Source organism: Athene noctua, chromosome Z (assembly GCF_965140245.1).
Source record: "Athene noctua chromosome Z, bAthNoc1.hap1.1, whole genome shotgun sequence".
NCBI lineage: Eukaryota > Metazoa > Chordata > Aves > Strigiformes > Strigidae > Athene > Athene noctua.
Genome location: NC_134077.1, coordinates 64,312,453 through 64,333,398, shown reverse-complemented (window position 1 = coordinate 64,333,398; position 20,946 = coordinate 64,312,453). Strand labels below are relative to the sequence as shown.

The 20,946-nt window shown below is 34.8% G+C and overlaps 1 protein-coding gene across 1 annotated transcript in view; it reads left to right on the top strand.

Moving 5' to 3' along the window:
• Window positions 1-20,946, top strand: part of CNTLN (centlein) — a 199,441-nt gene that overhangs the window by 80,188 nt on the left and 98,307 nt on the right. The window contains exon 9 of the mRNA XM_074931653.1: window positions 17,847-17,972. Coding sequence (XP_074787754.1) covers window positions 17,847-17,972 — 126 coding nt within the window. The remainder of the gene's footprint in view (window positions 1-17,846; window positions 17,973-20,946) is intronic.

Here is a 20,946-nt window from a genome sequence, read left to right as displayed (position 1 = left end):
AACCTGGATATTGTGTGACAGCTTATTATATAGTCACAGTGTATCCCATGTGGATATGGTGTAAATATTTGGCACTGGATTTTGCCTTTATTATCTCGAATAGCATTGTATTATTAGAAAATTTTGTTACTGCAGTAGCCTCTTACCTTTCTATATTTTTTGAACATGTGGGACACCACAGGTAACTTTCCCACTGAGTAAACTAAGCTATTAATTTGTTGCTATTACTTATTTCTCATAATTAAAGCAATTCTTTTAATTGTGATTTTTTTTTTCTACTCTTCAAATATGATAGTTGGGTTTCTTTAAGAGCTCCTAGTATGAAACTTTGCTGAAATCTATTTCAAATTCAAGTAGACAATTTGACACAAATTATTTTTGCTTACTTCTTAAAAGAACTTCTGGAAATTTCTGAGGTTAAAAGTAAGACTATTTTAGAAGCTAGTGACAATCAACGGTTGGTGATTCAACTTTATTCTTTATTTCCTTTGGATGTTTTAAATGAATCACATCCAGTGTGGGTAAACTGTTAGTATCTCTTTGCTGATTTATTCCGTGTCTCCTTTTAGTGGCATTTGAACTTGAAGTACATTAACCAGTATGCTCCATGTCAATTAAGATCCAAATGTGAAGCAGGTCTAAGTTACTTAATGGTTGACATGGGTGCAAAGAATTATTTTACTATGGCCTTCTGTTGTCTTTCTTCTATGTTTCCCTTTTGATCCTGACTCAGCCTTTTAGAATTTTTGGCACTCTTCCAGTTCCCAGTGTATTTGAAGGTATATACTTGTCGTGATTATTCAGAAAATTGCTATTTTGTTAGTGAACGAAGGTTCGGTCTGACCTTCTCAGAAATTTATCAGTTGAACATCTATCAATATATGATCTGTCACAAGTTCAGCCAGATATTTGCTAATGCTAGTGGAAAAGAAATGGTAGGAAGAAAAAGCAGACAACTTAGGATAATGAGTATAATATTGTAAGCTAAATGCAGTGTATGAACCTTCATTTTTCGGTAAATTAATCTTAAACCAGTTTGTGATGATGCAAATGATTAGTGATACTGAAGCAGCCTGGTAAGGAAGAAAATGTGTATAGGTATAGTCACTAGGTTTGTAGAACAGAGATGTTAAGCAGTGTTTGCTTATGTGCTTAACATGCTTAATATTTTCTCTTGGCTAACATTCTTCCATTCTGCTACAGCAAATACCTCAAATTTCGTTGAGATGCAGTCTTTACTCTGTCCTTTCAACCAGAACATTAGGTATTGTAATGCTCATTTTTGGCCATGTTTTGATGACAGCCAAATTTCCCATTGCCAGCTTTACTATTTCCCATTGACAACTTTACTGTCTTGCATGTTAGAAAGATAATGATTATTGTGTCATTACACAGAGGTTTCTGCAGGGGGTAAAAGTGATTATCTGTCATAACTTCTGTGACCTGTTAGGTAACCAGAATCCTGGTTGGTTGTGAAGTTCTGAATTTAAAGGTGAGATTCTGAATTTAAGAGAACCTCCTACCTAACTCATTCTGCTGTGCCTTGACTGCATCATCAGTAGAACAGGATGGATTTGGAATAGAGGCTTAATTAACAGGACACCAAAGCAACATAGGTAACTACTAGTTGCACCATTTTTTAAAACAATCCTTCAAAAAAAAAAAAGAAGTTGGTTTAAATGACAGTTGTATTTCTGCTGTAAACTACTGATTTCTTGAGTATATTCAGTTCATCCTGTGGGACATTCTAACAGTCTGTTGACAGCACTAATATATCTTCTTCAGACTTGAACTAGCCAGGAAGATCATACATCAGTGTTACATATCTTAGCGCATACTTTTTCCTGGATTTGAACTTTCCTTGCTGTTGAAATTACATTGTAGTCACACAAAATAAGTTTTATATTATGGGTTTTATTAGCAAGAATACTGCAGTTTTCTTTCATTAAGGGTAAAACACCTTTTTTCTAAATGTAGTATCATTCTAGTTAGTGTGGCACTTGTGTTGCTGAGGGCAAACTTTTGGTTGATTTTATTTTGACTAATGTGTGTGATGAAGAATTTGAATCTGCTTTACAGTTAATTTCTTGGTATGTGTGCATTGAGCAGCTAACACATTGCTCAGAGAGATTAGGAACCTTTGAATTTGGAAATCTTTTTTTTAGATCTATGCTCATGCTACACGTAAGAAGAACAGAAAACATTCTAAATAATTTTTAGAACATAAGCCTGTGGGATTTGATTAATTTCTTCTTATGTAATTGTTGTTTTGGTTCTGTTTCATTATTGGTGTTCATTTTTAGCTCTGAGATGTATACCATACATTTAGTCATACGGTTAGTATACCATAACTATCACCCATGTGAATAGTAAATATTTAAATATGTTTACTGAATCGAAGCAGTCATTTCTGTCTTGACTCCTACTTTTCATATGTGTGCAGACATCAAAGACAGTATTATGAGATGTTACTTGATCAAAGAACAGTAATTAACAGACACTTAAATGTTTTTATTTGTAACTGTAGCATCTGACAGGTTATATGCATTCTATCCAATATAGAATTCACTTGCATTTTTGTAGTAGTATCTTAATTTCTCATTATGAGGTTTTTAAAAGTAGTCAGCATAGAAAATATCAGTAGAACAGTGGAAGCAGAAATTGCACACAGATGTAACAAGCTTATGAGAAAAAAAATGCTGATTTGTAACTAAAATAAAAATGTTAGTTTAGAAAGATTTATGTCAGAAATACATAAATAAAATGTTTCCAGAAAAACTGCATCCATTGTTGCCATGATAAATCCTTATCAGAATGTGACTTACTGCTTTTCTAACATCAGTATTTCAGTGATTTCAGCCTATTAGTCTTTAAAATACTGATTTTGATTGAAACATAAATGGCAAAAAATTAGTTGGAGAGGTTAACTCTCATTTATTTTAGTAGTTCTAGATTTTGTCCGGTATACTTAGTATTGCAATATGAATATTTAAAGTCCAGTTTTGAGGCTTAATTATCTATTTCTTGTTAATGATAGAACATAACAAGAGGCAGATACTGTGTTCAGTTGTGGTGCTGTAAATTTTGTTTTCTAGATTGGGATCATTTCGTTACTGAAACTAATTCCGAACAAAATGCTTTTATATCACACTCATTTAGGCTTTATTGTTAGAAATCGTAGCCATTTAATTTATTTGTATCAAAAGTTTCTTGGTCTTGCACCCTGTATGGGTCAAAGCTTACCACAAGTATCTTCCAGTTTTTAGAAATAATTAATTAAAAAACATTGAAAATTATCACAAAGGTCCCAAACTATAATTTTGTAAGCCACTAACAAATACAGTAGTAAAAAGGTATTTGTATAGGACAACAAGATGTCATGAAATCATGGTGAACATTTATAACTATGTAATACTGTAGCACATTGTTTCCTGAAGGCTTGGCTTTTGAAGAAAGTAAAATAGAAACAAAACTGGCCTATTTAGGCAACATGACTCACTGAGTAAATAATTAGTCTTTAATAATGGAAAATATCAATAACACTTTTCAAGTGTTTGTATTCTTTTAAGCTGCAGACTATCTTTTATTTGGCAGTTATTACCCTTATAATAAAGTCAGGTATAGATTGTGGCCTGTAAAGTTAAATTTGTTCCATGTTTAAATATGTTTGTAATAGAAAAGTACTGGTATTTTCTAGTGTTTGCAATACATAGATAAGTATAATTTGAACTTTAAATTTAAGAAACACATGTGATCTTCATGATTAATGATGTCATTTTAATCTGTTGTATTTTTTTTAGCAAATGTGATATGGTAGCTTACAGCTAAACACTGTTTTAAAAACTAGTATAAGCATGTCTCTGATTCTTGGTCAAAGTAGCAGTAGTAATTTGTTAGTTTCCAACATTTTTTTTATTCTGCTCTGTTATGAGACGACACTTAAAATGTCTCCTATACGTGTCTTTTAAACAAGGTGGAAAGGAGAAAATACAGATATTTGTTGAAGTAGTATTCTTTCTTTAGAAAATCTTTGTATTTGAAGTGTATGATTCTGGGGTGATATAGACACATACAAAGGTGTTTGTGGTTCAAACCATACTGTTGTCCTCAGAAAAGATGTGTGGAGATATAACTGTCTAGTAGAGTCTGTGAAGTCATTGTTGCTGGTGGGATCACAGGATACTAGCCCTTGATCACCATAAAATGCAATTTCAGTTACAGTTGGGTATGTTTTACTGTGACAGTTTGGGACTCCACCTGCAATGTTGTAGGTGTGCCAGGATGCGGGTGTTATCTATCAGTGGTTTTGTGCAGCTTTGGAAATTGTTTTTAAAAAAAAGGAAGAAAAGTGTACTTTAGGAAGGTACTGCATAACTTTTGAAAACTAACGTACATCCTGTTCTAGAGTGTTAAAAGGACACAAAGGAAAAACTGGATACAGTTTTGGAGAACAGTTTAATTTTCATTTTGTTTAGTTTGATATTCCATTTATCTGTTTCCAATGTACAATAATCGAAAAGGACCAAGATGCTGCAAATGTGGGGTTTATAATGGAAGGAGCAACTCAACTTTAACTACTCTATAGTGGCACTATTCATGCCGCTATAATAAAACTTAGGAACGTTTAGTGAATTTTTTTTCCTACAATTATTCAAAATTACATTAGGCTTACTGAAAACTGAATGGCTTTTAGTGGATTAATTAAACTGTAGCTGGTTTGCCATCTGGGTGCCGCTTGTTTAGCTGCTTTCTCACAGAAAGATTTTTCACTGAATAAAGAATATTTTTTTTGTTAGAAGACAGCTGCCAGACAGTAATTTCTAAAATAGTAATGATATATGGACTATTAATTGTTATCAGGTTAAATTTTTGATTATGCAGAGAAAACTACTTGGACACTTCTTTCCAATTTTCAATTTCTTTCCATTCATCTCCACACACCCCCCACCCCCACCCCTCCCTCATATTACAAAATGCACAGGCTCTTAAAATATAAAATCTGTTTATAAATGTACAAGAAAATAATTATATTTTACAGCAAGATCACCCATGACATTATGTTGGAGTCCAGGGTATAGGCTAGATGCAGAAAAGAAAAAAAAAAAAAAAAGGGAAAGGGGGAATTAACTAAATCTGATTTTTATGGCTCAAGTGGTTTCATTAAATTAGAGTGCTGTGTGCTACTGTTCATTAATGAACTTGTGCCATATGCTTTAACTGTTCTGGTCAATAGCTGATAAAGAAAGGCTTGTGTTTTAAAAAAAAAAGGATAAAAATATCTTTGTGATGGGCTTTTATCAAAGGACTTACTTTGAATTCAGTAACTACTACTGAGGCAATATGGCTCGCAATTTGCGACCCAAAGGTAGTCATACATTATTGGAATACAGCCTACTGCGCTTCACATTACACAGATGTGAAGGCCTGATTATAGCTGCTTCATAATTAACAGTGATCCGATTTGTTTTGTGGCATAAATGGTGCATGTGTAGAACATTAGCCATGGCACTCTCATTCAAATTCAACTCAAGGGCTCAGCGGCAGGCGGGTCACGAGCTTCAGGGAGTAGAAGCACAAGCTCCTCCATATGTTCTTGCTGCATCTTACTATGGCTATGAGTGCAAGATAAGTTCCCCAAAGAACCTAATCGTGTTCTGTAATTACAGTGCGGCTTTCTGCTGGCTAGAAATGAGGGAGAAGCTAAAACACTCCCTCATCAGATAATTTGTAAATTACTTTACATGGCGGATGCCTAACTCAGTTGGTTTTCAACTGCTGAAATTATAAATAATTGTAACAGATGTGGCAATATGGCTGGCCTCCAATAAATGAGGCCCTTGATAATTTGGCCGACCCTTTGACAGGCCAATTTAATAAAATGTGAACAAAATCTTCTTGCTAATAATTTATCATCCCTTTTCCCAATAGAATAAATTTAATTACCCTAGCAGTTAACAAGGTCACACCCAGATGCCAAACTCGGCTACAGTTTTGATAATGCAATCAGGAATTGAGAGGTGATGACAGCGTTGTTGTTTTTTTCATTACCTGGCTTCACATAAACACAGGTGGCGTAGCTTTCTTGTCAGTTTTTAATAATTACAGGCTATTATGGAATGCATAGTTAGCAGATTGAAAACCACACTTTAGTGAATTTGTTTGAGTATGATTGAGGTTCTAATGTACAGAGATGATAATGCATAACAAGCACAGTCCCTAGCTTACACCATTAGTGCACAGGTTTGATTTTTACTTGTGATAATAGTGTAATAGTTTAGCAGACAACAAAGTTGCTTTTTTTGGAGCAGTCTCACCATCAGATGCATGTTTATATTTTTACTTTCTAGTACTGAATCTGTAATTCAGAAAAATGTACTTTTTTAAACTTACCTAGTGATTTCTTGTATGCCAATATATATCTTAAAATATCTTAAAATCTTTGAAGAAATACTGTCTACATTTTGGTGTGGTTAGTCAAGTAAAACCTTCCAGTAGCTTGCTTAATAAGCTTTTTAAAAACTAAAATGCTAGAAAAGATGCTGTAAAAGGTCTGGGGAAAAAAAAAATAAAAATAATAGAAACTTTTAAGCGACAGTTGTTGAAGTATTACTTCCAAGAGTATAACAATATAAAATACTTCAACCAGCAATTACTCAGGCTTCTGTAGTGTTATATTCTATTTCTAATGTCTATTAATTGTAATGCATTAGAGCAAATGGTACTAATGTTTTCAGTTTGTCTGGATCCTTGCTTGCTCCTGCTCAGACCAGTTTTATGAAAAGAAGTTTTATTGTGTACTTGCAACGAAAAAAATTGCCACTCCAACAAATGCGTGGGGAAGTGAGCGGTTGGTTTAACAAAAAGTATTAATGAAATCCATCTTTGTCTTGAGAGTTTCTGTGGTGATTCTTCTAAATATTTTTTCAGACTACAGAACTTTTTTCTTATCTTATAATTGCATATTTTCCCCAATAATTTGGGACATGAATTTTATAATGAGGTCTAATTCCCCTGAAGAATAAAACAAGTCATTCCTGCCTGGTTTGGGGAATCTTTCTGATGTGGTGGCTGCATGGTCTTCATAAAGGAATTGCATTCTTTTCCCCCCTCGGTGTTCTCTGTCAGATGATCAGGGTGCTCTTTTTCATATTATATAAATCATGTGGATTTTGGAGGATGCCAAACATAAAGGATGAATGGTGGAAGTCCTTTCACTGGCTTTTAGTCCCTTTTGGGAACTCCTGGGGACACATGAGATCAGTGTACAGGCTGGGCAAGTTGCTTTTCAGCAGTTCATTCCTGGAAGTATGTGCAGTAAACAGAGATGCTGTTGTGATTATTGGATTTTCAAGCTGTAAAAAGAAGGAGCTTGCAAAGGATGCTGAGGTGAGCATTGCCCCTGACTTACTGCCCAGCTAGCTGACTCAGTAGCAGAGTAAGAGAAGATCTGGGAAAGTGATTCTTATTTGTCATATATAGATTGCTTCTGGAGGTGTCCTGCATCATGGCTTTGTGTGGCACAGGATTCCTGGGGTTTGACTGGAAGAAGACTTTGGGGTATGGGTCATTGGCCAGTTGGTTGCTGTAGGTCAAAAATTCTGTTTCCTAACTCAGATATTCTGGCAAAGGTGTACATGCTGCTTCTAGTGTGAGCTGTGTCTGTAAACTCTGTTGTGTTGCTGAGAGAAAGGGTATTTCAGCCTTTACTAAGCCACTGTGTGCCTATTGTCCAGTATGTGGTTGAAGCAGTGAGCTTGCATCTGCTCACAGAAAGACTGTGCAGGCTTTTTCTACAGGAGTACACGTAAGGCTGTGTTATTAGTTTTGAAGCTCTTAAATATCTGTTCCTTTGACACTTGCTCTCTTTTGCCAGTTCAGGAAAGTCATGCGGATTAGAAGTATAGTGGAGTGTAGCTGTATTTTTTCCACGTTGTTTGGTACTGTCTGTAATCTCTGACAACAGCAGCATTGAGAAGGTGGCATTGGATTCCATTCCCTAAGTACAGTGTGGATGGTTCCCTGGGGGTAAAGCTTTGTGGCAAAGATGGTGCTTATGCTTCATATGCATCCAGAAAACATCAGCTGTGTCTTTCTCTGAAAAGGCATGAAAGTGTAAAGAGGAGTGAGAGAGCTCCTTGGTAGAAATAAATACTTTGTTCATTGTATTTGTGTTTAAAACATAAATAAGCCTCTGTCATTTATTTGGAATGTGTGTTTTGCATGTCAATTTATATTTCACTATGAAACAGTTATGCATCTGTTGTGATAAAATAGCATATGCTAAGTGAAAGAAGAAACCATTATTCTGTTAAACTAGACTTTGTAATGCGGATAGAATATAATCTAAGATGCTTAAACCTGAGACCGTTCATTGGTGCGCTCAACATGTGGATGGATAGACTGTGAAAGAGGGTCAACATTGTCTGTGTACTGAAACAACTGTCCCATGGGAATTTTAGATATAGGATTCAGAGTAGACTTTAGGAAGTGAACCTTCATGAAACTTTCCGTTGAGGTGAGTTACTACTTCAGCTTCTAAGATCAGACCTACAATGATAATTCTGAGACAGAAGCTGTGAAAGAACCTGGTGCTGCGTATTATCATGTTAACTTGTTTTTGTTTTTCTGGATTGTAGATTTATGATCTTTACTATGCAGCTGGACAACAGTCTTCATACAGAGCTTGGATATTGAATGTTTTCTGCCCTTTTGAAACACAATATTTGCTTTTCTTCCAATAATGTTAATTTTTTAGAATATTGTATTCCAAATTATTTGCCATTTTGTCTTTACTAATTATAATATTTCCCTTAGTTCTTAGATTACAAATAAGAATTCAGATATAAAGCTAGACAGAGAAAAGCCAAGAAAAGGTCTCTTCTTAAACTAGAGTCCATTGATAAGCAAAACCCCAATTTTTAAATGGATCTCTTCAGGTTACATCTGTATTCCTAGAATTCCTGAAACTGAGGAAAATTCACATGCATGCTTAAAAAAATTGAGCAATTTTAGAGGATATCATAGACTGAAGTCGTATAGCAAGGTCTGTATTGGTAACAGTGATCTGCTGAATATTTTGAGGGTAGAAGCATACGCATTTTGGAGGTATAAATTAAGATCTAAGATGTTTTTGTTAGATTTAGTTTTCCAAAAAAATATGTCTATGTATGCATGTGTGCAAAGACTGTTGTAAGAGCTTTATTAGAAACTGTGCTTTTATGGTATTTTAATTTGAAATAAGTATCACTGCATGGTAACTGCTAGAGATCTCTTTTGTGAGAAGAAAAGATTAGGAAAAAAAAAAAACCAAACTGAATGAAGAATGCTGTTCATATGTTAGTCCTATTAAAGTCAGTAGCAGAACTTCATTGACATAGGGGAGCAAGGATTTGGTGTATTCTGTGACTCCTAAATGAATTCATATTTCAAAACACTCTGCATTTCATTTTTGAAAGAAGAAATTAAAAAGTACAGTGGGAGGTTAATCGTTAGATAGATTTGTGTGATTCTCATGGTTTAAAAGTCAGCAACATTATACAATTACAGACTTTTTAAAGTAACAGTAGTATGAATTTAAATTATAACATATTGAAGCTGTTGATTTTTTTGTTATTAATATGATTGTACAGTTTATGTTACATGAAGTCTTTTTACATATAGCTGAGAAAATAATAAAATGGGATGTTTTCCTTTAAATGTTCTTTTCAATGCATGGTTTGTCTATGCTTTTTGCTATTTTCCTTTTTTCCTTTTCTGTGTAGAGTTTTCTTTTAGTTATAGACTGGCCTTTTGCTGATCATAGGTGGAAATGACATCTGTTTGCAACTACATATGGCCTAAATTATGCAAAATTAGCAACAGAAATTATTTAAGGAAGAGTCAGCAAAAGCATGGGCAACTTTTACTCTCTAAAAACTTTCCTGTGCTTGCTTGCTTTATGAGGAGTTGCACTTTTTCTGAAATACATGCTTGATGTTTCTGATTTGGGATTTATTTGTAGAAAGTGCAAGTTTATAGTATGCTTTATGAACAGCTTCATATTCTGCATAGAAAGAAATAAAATGGCTATGCCCATTAATCTGTTTCTGTCAAATACTGAGCTTATTAGGATGTTTGCTTGCTTGATTTTAATCAACTTTAGACCATCTCATTTTTTGATTGTCATGAATTTGGACACTTTCTTGGTTTTCTTAACCTTTTTTACACTGCTTTTCCTGATTTTTGTTAGTATACCTGATTTGTTTTACTTGGAGCATACCAGTAATTGAGATAAAATTCGGCACAATTATAATTTATTCCTTTCTTCTCTATTGAAATGAGTATTTGTCTTAAGACTATGCTCAAAGAGTTACAAACAAGTCAGGTTGTCAGAACTTTGCTAATTAGGGAAAGTATGTGTAAAATAAAACTTTTAGTCAGTCTTGGGAAAGTTGTGTTCTGGTTCAAGCTTTGTTGATTGACTTTACTGTTTCCTAGCTTCGTATCATTGTTGTCAGTGCACTGTTGGCAATAGATAGCTGGGTCAGCTCAAGCCACTTGCATCGACTTTTTAATCTAACCTGCCCTTTATTTATGCAGTTGATTAGCAAGGGGGGTTCAGCAAGAGTGTTGGGGTGCTAGCCTCCTGCAGCCTAGATGTGTTGACCATCTGGGAATTTATATTATTTTTGTCTGGCATGGCTGTTGTAAGGTGAATGTCTGTCTCCAGCCTTAAAGCACTGTAGAGGAGGTTTGAGCTAAAGCATTTCACTTTGTGATTGCCATAGACTGCCACAGCAGGTGTATTGCTGTTGATATATCAATACTAAACTAACAATGTTTTGTCTTGTGGTTGTAATGCGGAGGGGTGTGATCATAGGTGGTTTACAGAAACTCAACTGACAAGAAGGAGTAATTTAATAAGCCATGGTCACTTGACCAATCTTGGACGTGTGAACACACATGAGCCCACTATTGGACATCGGAGATACCAGTTAAAGATAGCTGGTACCACTGAAAAGGTGTTCTGGTCTGAACAGGTTTTGTAACAGGGCCAAGGTGAGCAGTGTGCAGCAGTGTTGTATTGTGCCAAAGAATTGCAATGAATGGATTGATAGCTGAGAAGGGTTCTGGAATTCATAAAATGACATACCTCCCTTGAGTAACACAGTGATCTAGAATTACCATCTATCTTGTCTGTAAGTCTTTAGTTTCAACACAGCATTTTTGCTGTCTGAGTTTATGGACATTGCGGATACAAGATGTAGATTTACATTAAAGAGGTACTTTTCTGAGTCAAAAGAATAGCTTTACTGACAGAAAATATATGCAGATAAGTTGTGGGTTTTTCCCATGTTTGATAGGCCAATGATGCTTTCCAACTTGAAATTTCACCAGAAATAAGTCTAGGAGGTAAAATATTTTGCCAAGGAATTTTGACAGCATGTGAGATACAAAATACCGTAATAGAATGGTTTGCTGCAGAAGAAACATCTGGATAAAGCAACCATCATTAAGTCTGTAAATTTGGATTTGGAAAATATGTTGGTGGTGGTGTGAAAATGTTTAGTTAACGCTTTGGGGTCTGGTTTTGATTATGGATTCATGAGTTGTTTACAAAAGCAGAATATTTACAGCCCTCACATGCTCCTGTAATATCAGTAATGTGTTTCTCTAGGCAGTTTTATCTAAATGGTTTGTTATGCTTCTAATTTTGTTGTTGCTAATGTAATATAACTGTACTATAATTTTCTATGTATTTCAACAGCCCTCTTTAAGTGTCTTATTACAATGCAAAAATCTGAAATCAAGCTTTTACAGGAAAAATTGAAAAAAGCAAGTCTTAACCTAGCAGAGTGTCATTTGTACACTATAGATACTTAGGAAAGAAATAATATAAGGACTGGAAGAAAGCATGAGGTAGGATAGTTTTATTGTCTTGTGTATTGGTGTCTAAGTCAGGCTGGTAAAGCCAAACATTTTTTGCTCAAGGGTCCAGATAATAATTTTAATATCTGTTGATACTGCTTATAATTCTGGAAGCTTGTTTGAATGGTTCTTATGTTATCTGCCAAAGACTTGTTAAAATAGCTGTTGGGAGTAGAAGGTTTTACCTTATTAAATACTGAGTAAGGGATTCTTAATTAAATGAAATATTTGAAGGATAAATTCTTTGTAGGTTCGTTAAAATGAATATTTATTAGGTATTTTGTAGTGTTTATCATCATGACCATATTTCCTTAGAAGGAAAATGGGAGAAATATAAATAGTTATTATTATGATTTTAGAAATTGAAAAGATTTTTTAAAAATTCTTGATTTTTTTAAAAGTACGATGTATTTTTTTCTACAAAGAATGACAACAATGTTCTTCTGAAGTTTGTACTTTTGACTTTTTATTACTCTTTGTAGTGCTGGACTGCCTCTTTCATGATGACTTGCTGTTAAATTTAGACACCAGGTCACAGTAACAGCTATAAACTATAGCTAACAACATAGATGTCTAAATAATTCTATGGCTTAAATTGATTTATTAAAATGGCTGAAGTCATGATGTTTTTCAGTGTGTTCAGCCTCTTCTTCATCTAATTTTTTTTATTTTTTTATTGTGGTTGTATAGAATATGGGAAAATTGGAAGAGATTTCTGTAGTGAGAAAGTAAATAGAAATATGCTTTGTGTGGTATAGACTACAAGGATGGCACATCATGATCTGCTTCCTTAAAAACCTCCTGTTTTTTCCACATTTTATATCTTATAACATTTCCTTTGAAAATTGTATGGCCTGTTCTTTTTCAATATCCAGCACTGTATGGTGTTTTGGGGAGAATACATATTTTAGAATTTGTTTCAGTGGTGTCTTTGTGAAAATGTGTTTTGAGAAAGGACAAAATGCTGCACAGGCAGTGTAGAGTGAAGAATAGAAGATGAGAAACAGTCCTGAAGATACCATGGTCAGAGAAGGAGGAGAGGGAGAAGGTGCTCAAAGTGCTTGGGCAGGTATTTCCCTGCAGCCCATGAAGAGGACCACCATGGAGCAGATGTTTACACTACAGCTTGTGGAGGAGCCTGCAACAGAGGAGATGGATATTCCCTCATGGAAACAGTAGGATGTGGAGAGGAATCCATGTTGGAACAGATTCTTCGGTCAGGAACTGTGGCCCAGGGACGACCCAGGTTTATCCTGAAGGACTCCAGCCTGTGGAGAGGTCGCAGCCTGGAGCAGGGGAAAAGTGTGAGGAGGAAAGGGTGCCTGAGAGGAGCTGATATGGACTGACGATATCGCCCCCATCCCCCTGCTCTGATCAGCAGGAGGCAGAGGAGTCAGGAGTGAAGTTGAGCCTGGGAAGCAGAGTAGGGGAGAAGGTGTTGGTTTAATATTTTATTTATTTTTTACTACCAAATCTATTTTAAGTAGCAGTAACTTAATTTTCTCCAAGTCAAGTCTGCCCATGATGGTGAGGGGTAAACAATCTCAATTTTTTTGTCTCAACCCATGAGCTTTTTCATCCTATTTTCTCCCCCTGTCCTGGTGAGGAAGCAGAATGAGTGAGCAGTTGGGTGGGTGAGTATCCTTTGCCAACCCACTGTAATGTCATTTCTTGTTTCCTCAGAATAATGTACGTGAGAGTACTGTGTTGATTATGAACCAATCACTGTGTCAGGAATAAAGCAATTACACTCATTTGAGTATAACTAACTAATTAAATCCTGTTGTAGAGAATTTTTACTTGTTTTCATATGTAGATCCTAGTCATGCTCTTTGAATACTCAGGGTTGATATATACACTTTTTCACATGTACACAGTCTCTTAAAACTTTTGGGTACTAAATTGACAGGCCACAAATCCTTTGTTATTTAGGCAAGACAGTAAGGAAAATTGTAGAAACATTATGGCTTTAGGATCACAAATTATACATATAAAATAGAAAAGGTAGTACTCCTGTCTTTACTGGTTTTTCCCTTACAATAAAATATTTATGACAAAGTATTCATGACAGAAGTTACTAGCGCATGATTTGACAGAATGAATATGTTGGATATACAATTCTTGTTTTGCAATGGTGATCAATTTGGCTTCACAAAGACTGTCATGTTAACCCTTCAATCCTCCCTTATGTGTATTCCCAGGATACAAAGAACAAATAAGCACAAAATCACTTCTGATCAGAATGACTCTTTGATTACTTTCTGCTCTAAAAAGCCAAAGAGTTTGAAAGAAGAAGTAATTGGAAAGGTGTTAAAAAGAAGGCCTGGCGCAAAACAGAAACTTGCCAAGTGTGATAAATTGGGATGTGTGACCACATGGCTGTATGCTTCCACCTATGTTTGGCTCTGCAGAATGCAGTGATTATGTATATATATACACACATCTATAGGCTAGCGTTGATTTTGTGAATTGCAGAACTTCAAATCCCTTGTCTACAGTCATACAGAGTAATAGAAACAACTTATTCTGCAAGACAAATGATGTGATGGTTAAAAGCTTTGTTAAATGTGCTTGTGTGGTTTTGTTTTTCTCGATGTTGTTAAATGTGTACTTAGAGGCAACTTCAACTCTTATAATCTAGCCTCTGTGGAAAGTGGTACAGCTGAGTGACATTTTGTATGAAGACTTAAGAGTCAGTTACTTGATATTCCTAGAGCTCTCTTTGGAGCTTAAACTTTTGTAACTTTATGAGCTATGTAGCATTTCTTTTACCAAATTAAACTGCCATCCATATGTCTGGTGGCTGATTCAGTAATGCAGCCCTTGTTTTTTTTATAGCTAAGCTTTCCCATTGTATGATGCATTGAGTTATAATTGCCTTTTATTGATATGCATTCTTCTAAGTTTATAATATCAGGATATTTAAAGCTATGACTTAACTTGCGGTACTGATAAAGTTCCTGTGGAAACACGGTGAATGAAGAATTTTCCATTTTTTCTCTCTGAAAAAAAAGGTTTGTATCTTGTCAGCCTCTGGTCCAGCTTCAACAACGTTTCCGTTTCTTTAACGGAGAAAAAACATTAGAATTTCTGCCCACTGTCTTCATTGTTGTATCCTGGCAGACATTGATCTGATCTGTGTGTGCAGAAGAGATTTCAGTAATATTTCCAGCTTCCCTTGTTTGAGAACCCTTTTTTTGACTCATTTTGGGACGCCATCCAACACAAAACCTGTTGAATTCAAGAACATTACTATTTCCTGCTTCATCCCATAGTGTCTTTTGTGGTGCAGACAGGTAACATAAGGTTGTTTCGAAAGAGGCGTCTTTTCTTTTTCTGTGTCCTGTGCCTCCATTAACAGTTAATGTGTGTCCCATCCACTTACTAGCTATTTCTTTACATTAAGTCTTCTATCACAGAGTTTCATATCTATCAACATTATAAGCCCTGTTTATTTCTGATTTTCTGCTATTTGGCTTAGTCTTTTGTAAACATGTTTTAGGATCATTTGATGAAAATTTTTCAGGTTTTACCATTTACTGGCTTGGATTAACATTCTTTGTTCATAAAACTGGCCTTTCTCTTACTTCTAAACATTACAGTTTGTGTATATATATTAATACAAGTATGTCTAATTTACTGTAGAATTTGAGGACTGAATTGAAAAATAAATGCTTGAACCTGGTGGCAGCAGCAGCAAAGTATTCAGTTGAGAAGGGTATTACAGATGCCATTTTCCAAATTGAGTTTTGCAGCAGCCCCAGGCAATCAAATTACAGTGTATTTTACTGCACAGTCTCTTCTGTCTTGGTAGGAAAATTAAACTGTTTGCCTTCTTAGCAAAGATTGCCTTAGAATTACCTGTGTGCATCTGTAAAGCCCAGACCCAGCTCTTTCTCTCCACAGACCTCTAAGTCTGATCACTAAACAGGTAGAAAAGTATTCAAACAATAGAGTGTTTCTTAACTGTCTCTTAATGGAAAAACTGTTGTGTATGCATTGTATCCAATCACCTTTGATTAAAGCACAAGACTATGAATGTTAAATTTTTTCTATATTTTTTACCTTTTCTCCATAGAGTCTTTCAACCTAGTTATTCTTAGCTGTCTGGTGCTGGTTGGTCCACTTTTTTTCCTTTGTTGTCCTTCTCTTTGGCAACAAATGCAGTGCTTTGACCTTTTATTTCTGATTTCAGAGAAATCATGTATTTTCCAAGTCTTCTGTGTAGAAACATAAAGTTTAACTAGGAAACATTTCTTGAAAAATAATGCATCCTGGACTCTTAGGAAAAATTAATATGGATATGCAATAATTAGGAAATGTGGAAGATACGAATTTTATTTAAGATCTTGATTTTATTCCAGAAGTCTGGGACTTAGAAGATGAGTATCTATTTTGATGTGTTGCTCTTCAGATGTCCTGCTTCAGACATCTGAAAGGGATCAGTTTGGTTTTGTGCAGTGTTAAAATCTTTACTAATATCAGCATCTAGTAACTGAAGTAAACTTTTGGATATTTCTACCAGAATTAGTAGAAAAAAGTAAAACAGCAATCTTACTATTTCAGATATCTTAGTGTGATGTTATACTGGCAATATAAAACTATACATTTGGAAATATTGTTTGAAATGTTCATTAAAACTTTCTTCTAATTGTTATATAAAAGAACTGACAGGAATATACAAAATATGTCCATTTGACATTCAGATTTTAAATGTACTAAAATACTTTCCAGATGCTAGGCTTTTGTTGGAGCTTTCGTTTGTTTCTTTCTTTTTTCTTTTTCTTACTCATTCAGGCACATTTCAGGAGCAAAAAAGAATTCAAAACGAAGTGACAAGAACACCCAAGCAATATTTAAATTCTTAAATATGCGATACTGATATTTTTTATATTTCATGATATTTTCCTTTTTTGTCCTTTTTGGAAACCCATGTGATTTAAAGTGAAATAAGTATACAGTGTCTTGTAAACATTAAATACCAGAAAGTAATGGTCAAAGAAGAAAATGCCAGATGCTGATGAAGGTTCTTTTTAATTTGATATAGTACAGGTGTTGAAATATATAGTGTTCAGGAAGTCTTTATCCTGAATTCCTTTCATTGTAAATTATTTATTTTACAGTGAAAATGGCAGCATGCAACAACAATAACCACAGTTAATCTTAAAGGCTTTTTTGACTTTGTGTATTTACATAGCATTTTACCTTACTGGTATTAAGTGTGTGTTAGTATTTCTATGCCCTCGACCAAAGTTATTCAGAAAATCAGAAAGTCTAATTTGGTGAAGTCTGTCTTTCTTTGCCATAAGGACATATGACATAGAATGAGCAAGAAAGCTGCCCAGTTTAAGTGTTACTTTCACATATTTTTCTCCAGATTGCTATATGAAGCTGTACATAATATAAACACATATTCTTGTCTCTAGTTAGTCACATTATAGTTAATGACCATATGGTCATTATGGTATAAGATCTACTGTCTGTTGTATTTATATTCCTCAAGCATATTGTTCCTTCAACTTCACAGTGTGTTAAACTATTTCAAAGGGAAAAAAAATCCTTTCCCTCTTGTTTCTGGTTGTCCTATCAAGTGTAACCTTGGACCCTTATAGAGCAATTAGACCAGCCTCTATCCCCTCCTTTGTAATGAGGTTTCTTGCATTTCTGAGTCTATAACCCTTTAGTCTTCCCTAATGGGACATCATTATTCTGAAAGAAACAATGTAAATGTAAATGAATATTCTCATTAACGAGTCACAGAGAAACCTTTAGTGGTAGCGCTGTGGTAATTCTGCTTGTTATTTCTCTGGTATTCCATGCAGATTTTTTTTTTTTATAATTCATTATTAGTATTCAAAATTACTTCTTCTTTAATTCTGCATGTCTTTCATAATCCAGTGTTCCAACTAGTTCAACCATGTCCTTGTTTTATTCTCCAGGAACCACCTGTGAAACGTTCAAGGTCTCTGTCCCCAAAGAGCTCTTTTAGAGAGTCAGAGGAACTAAGGAAGCTTAAAATAGCTGAAAAGAAGATTGAAAACTTAGAGAAGACACTACAGCTAAAGGTGAACATTAGAAAAATAGAAATAAAAAAACCTTCTAACTATAAGCTTGCACGGATAAAGATATACCAAAATAAACAGACATTTTAAAAATGCAAAATGCACCTCTCATTATTGACTCTTAAGTGTGTTAGCATAAGAGAGTACTCTGCATTAGTTTGCCTTTTTTTCTTTACTGGTAGGAATCTTATGTTGGTACTCCTGCAGTCTTGTGGAGGCCTAATTTGATCTGTCATCAATAATACGTGCTTGTTGAATACATCTTCAAAATTTGTGCCTGAGAATATATATTCTGAGAAATTAATATGGTTATATAAAGATAAAAGTACACACTTTGTTTTTTTGTACAATGAAGCCAGTGTTTTAAAATGCTGAAGTCAGTTACTTAGAACAGATTTATGCCTTGTACTCTTAAAAGTTATGGCTCAGAAATTGTTGTTCTAACAAATTCTGTAATAAAAACCCAACAAACAACTCACACACACTCCTTGGTAGAAAAGCTTAACTGAGCATGTATTACAATTTCCCATTTTGTCCCCGTTTTATATATTTTTTATTTTGTTTGTGGTTTTTGACTTCAAAAATAGTACACTTTGAATGACTTACTGGTTTCAAATTGCACCTCAGAATGCAAAACCCAAACCATGAGTCACATTTCCTTAAACATTTAAAATTCATAGTGTCCTCCTTTCATTCTTCTCCTTTTTCATTTTTATTTTTTTGTTGCTTATGTTTGTTCAGAGCTATGGAATTTGAAAGTTATTTTCAGTATATGTAGCGTAAAGCAGAACTGGTAATGTCAGTTAAGGGAAAAAATTTGGGGAGCCATACAAACCATAATCCTGAGCATCTGCCTCATGCAAAAAAACATTCACTCATATGTGATAAGTCATTTTTAGGAAAAATATGAGTGGGAACTCTCGTCTAGCACAAATGCAAAAGTTCATCGGCCTGTACACTTGAGAGAGCTTGATGTAGTGTCTTAACACATGTAGAGCATACGAACAGAAAATATTATTTAGACTTCAAACTCTGTCTTACAGGCCATCTTGCTTCTTGTTCTTGGGAGTCAGGTTAATTTTGTTTTGTTTCTTCTCTATTGAGAAATCTAAGGCATGTCCTACCAGCTCTACCCGAGAACTGGCCTTTGGCAGACCTCCTGTTTGTTACTCTCCATTGACCTGCCAGACACTGATGCTACAGATTATTCTGACACTGTGCACTACGACTGCTCTGCCCTTGGCAGCAAAGCTCACATGTCAGTGTGTATGATTGTTGTCTTAAATGATAGAGTTCCACATATCTTTATGTTTTCTTCTGGAAAGAGGAGTGAAGAGAAGCATTCTGATTTTCAAAGCATATATAGAAAATAAAGGACTGTTATTCCCTCTGCATGACCTCATAACATAATTTTTACCATTCACCATACTGTCATTTCTTCCATTTCATTTTAAAGCATAATTGAGGAATCTGTGCAACTTCATTATGTTGCAAGTGTGAGATCTCTATTTATCACAGCTGTTAATCCATGAGGTCTTTAAGGGCCATTGAAATTGAATATATGAACTCCTTGCATTTTCTCTAGGAAACCTACTTGGCTTCTTTTGCAGAATGCTTTAATTGATTGAAAAGAAGCTGTAGAGGTCCAGGTCAACATACTAAAAACTGTTGTGGCACTATATTTAGTTCAGTGAGTCTGTTGCCACCATGACAGTGAACTCAGCTGTCATAACACTAACATCAGAATAATTCTATTGGTACAGTATGATTTCTTTATATTAGCTTCCTCAGGTATTGCTTCCAACAAAGTACAATGCATGTGATCAACATTTTGGAAACTGGCATTTGCAGTTTTGCCTCCTCAAGCAAAGTGTTGACTATATGATTATTTGAAATTACTTGCTCTGAAAAATGCTTGCTCTATCAGTAAACATACTGATGATGTATATCCTGAAGATGAAATTGTGACTTATTCATCAGTCCTTCTGATAAATTGGTAACAATTAAAAAAAAAAAAAGTCCCTCATTTATGGGTTTTTCAGGAACAGGAATATTTGATGCTCCAGTCAGTATTACAAAGGAACAGAAAAGGGCATGGTCCCATTCATAGGGTTTTCCAGTTCTCCTCAGATGACTCATTTCTGGCCAAGGAAAATTGGCTCTTGCTGTCTTTATTGCTAATATCAATAAGGTAATCATGTAAATTCAGTGTGTCCATAGTTTTGGTACAGTATTGGCTTAGTTTCTGCATTCCAGGATATGCTAAAAAGTAACAGAGCATGCTTAATTTGCACTCTTGTTTAGGGAAGAGTATGTCAAAGTAACTAAGAGTATTTCATGGGTTTTGAGTAACAAATTACTGAGCTGGTACTTGGAATGGTCCAAACCATAAGTACATCAATCTACTGTTGGCCTTTAAGAAGTGGTTAGGAGCTTGATTGCTTAGAATAAGATATTTGGTACGAACTAAGGGTATTTTATCTTCTCCCATATTATGTTTCTCTAACTGTGATCCTTGGCGTAGCCTAGAGGAGATATTCCTGGCTTTAACTGGAAAGTTTTCAAAAGCCGTAGCAGATCTTCCCTTTGAGTTTTCCTAGCCTATTTGTATAAAGTGCTAAAATTTTGGAGAGAATCAGAACTAGAATATGTAGAACAGTGTTTAGGGCCACCTTAATACTTGTTTATGTGAGTGAGGGCACGCTTAAATTAAGTTTAGATTTCATATATAGTCCTGTTCCACGTATGCAAAAAAAATATTAACGTTGTGGCTTTTACAGATAGCTACTTGTGGAAAAAACTATTTTTGTAATGGTCAGGTTCAACACTTCTTGTCAGCCTAAGAAGAGTAGTCGAAGAATTGAATCTGTATGGTTTTCTAAAATCTGTTTTAGTTCAAGTTTTACTGTAACAGAAGTAGTTACAGTCAATTTCAGCAAAATTTGGAAGTAGTGATTTGAATCTTTTGGCGTGTCTG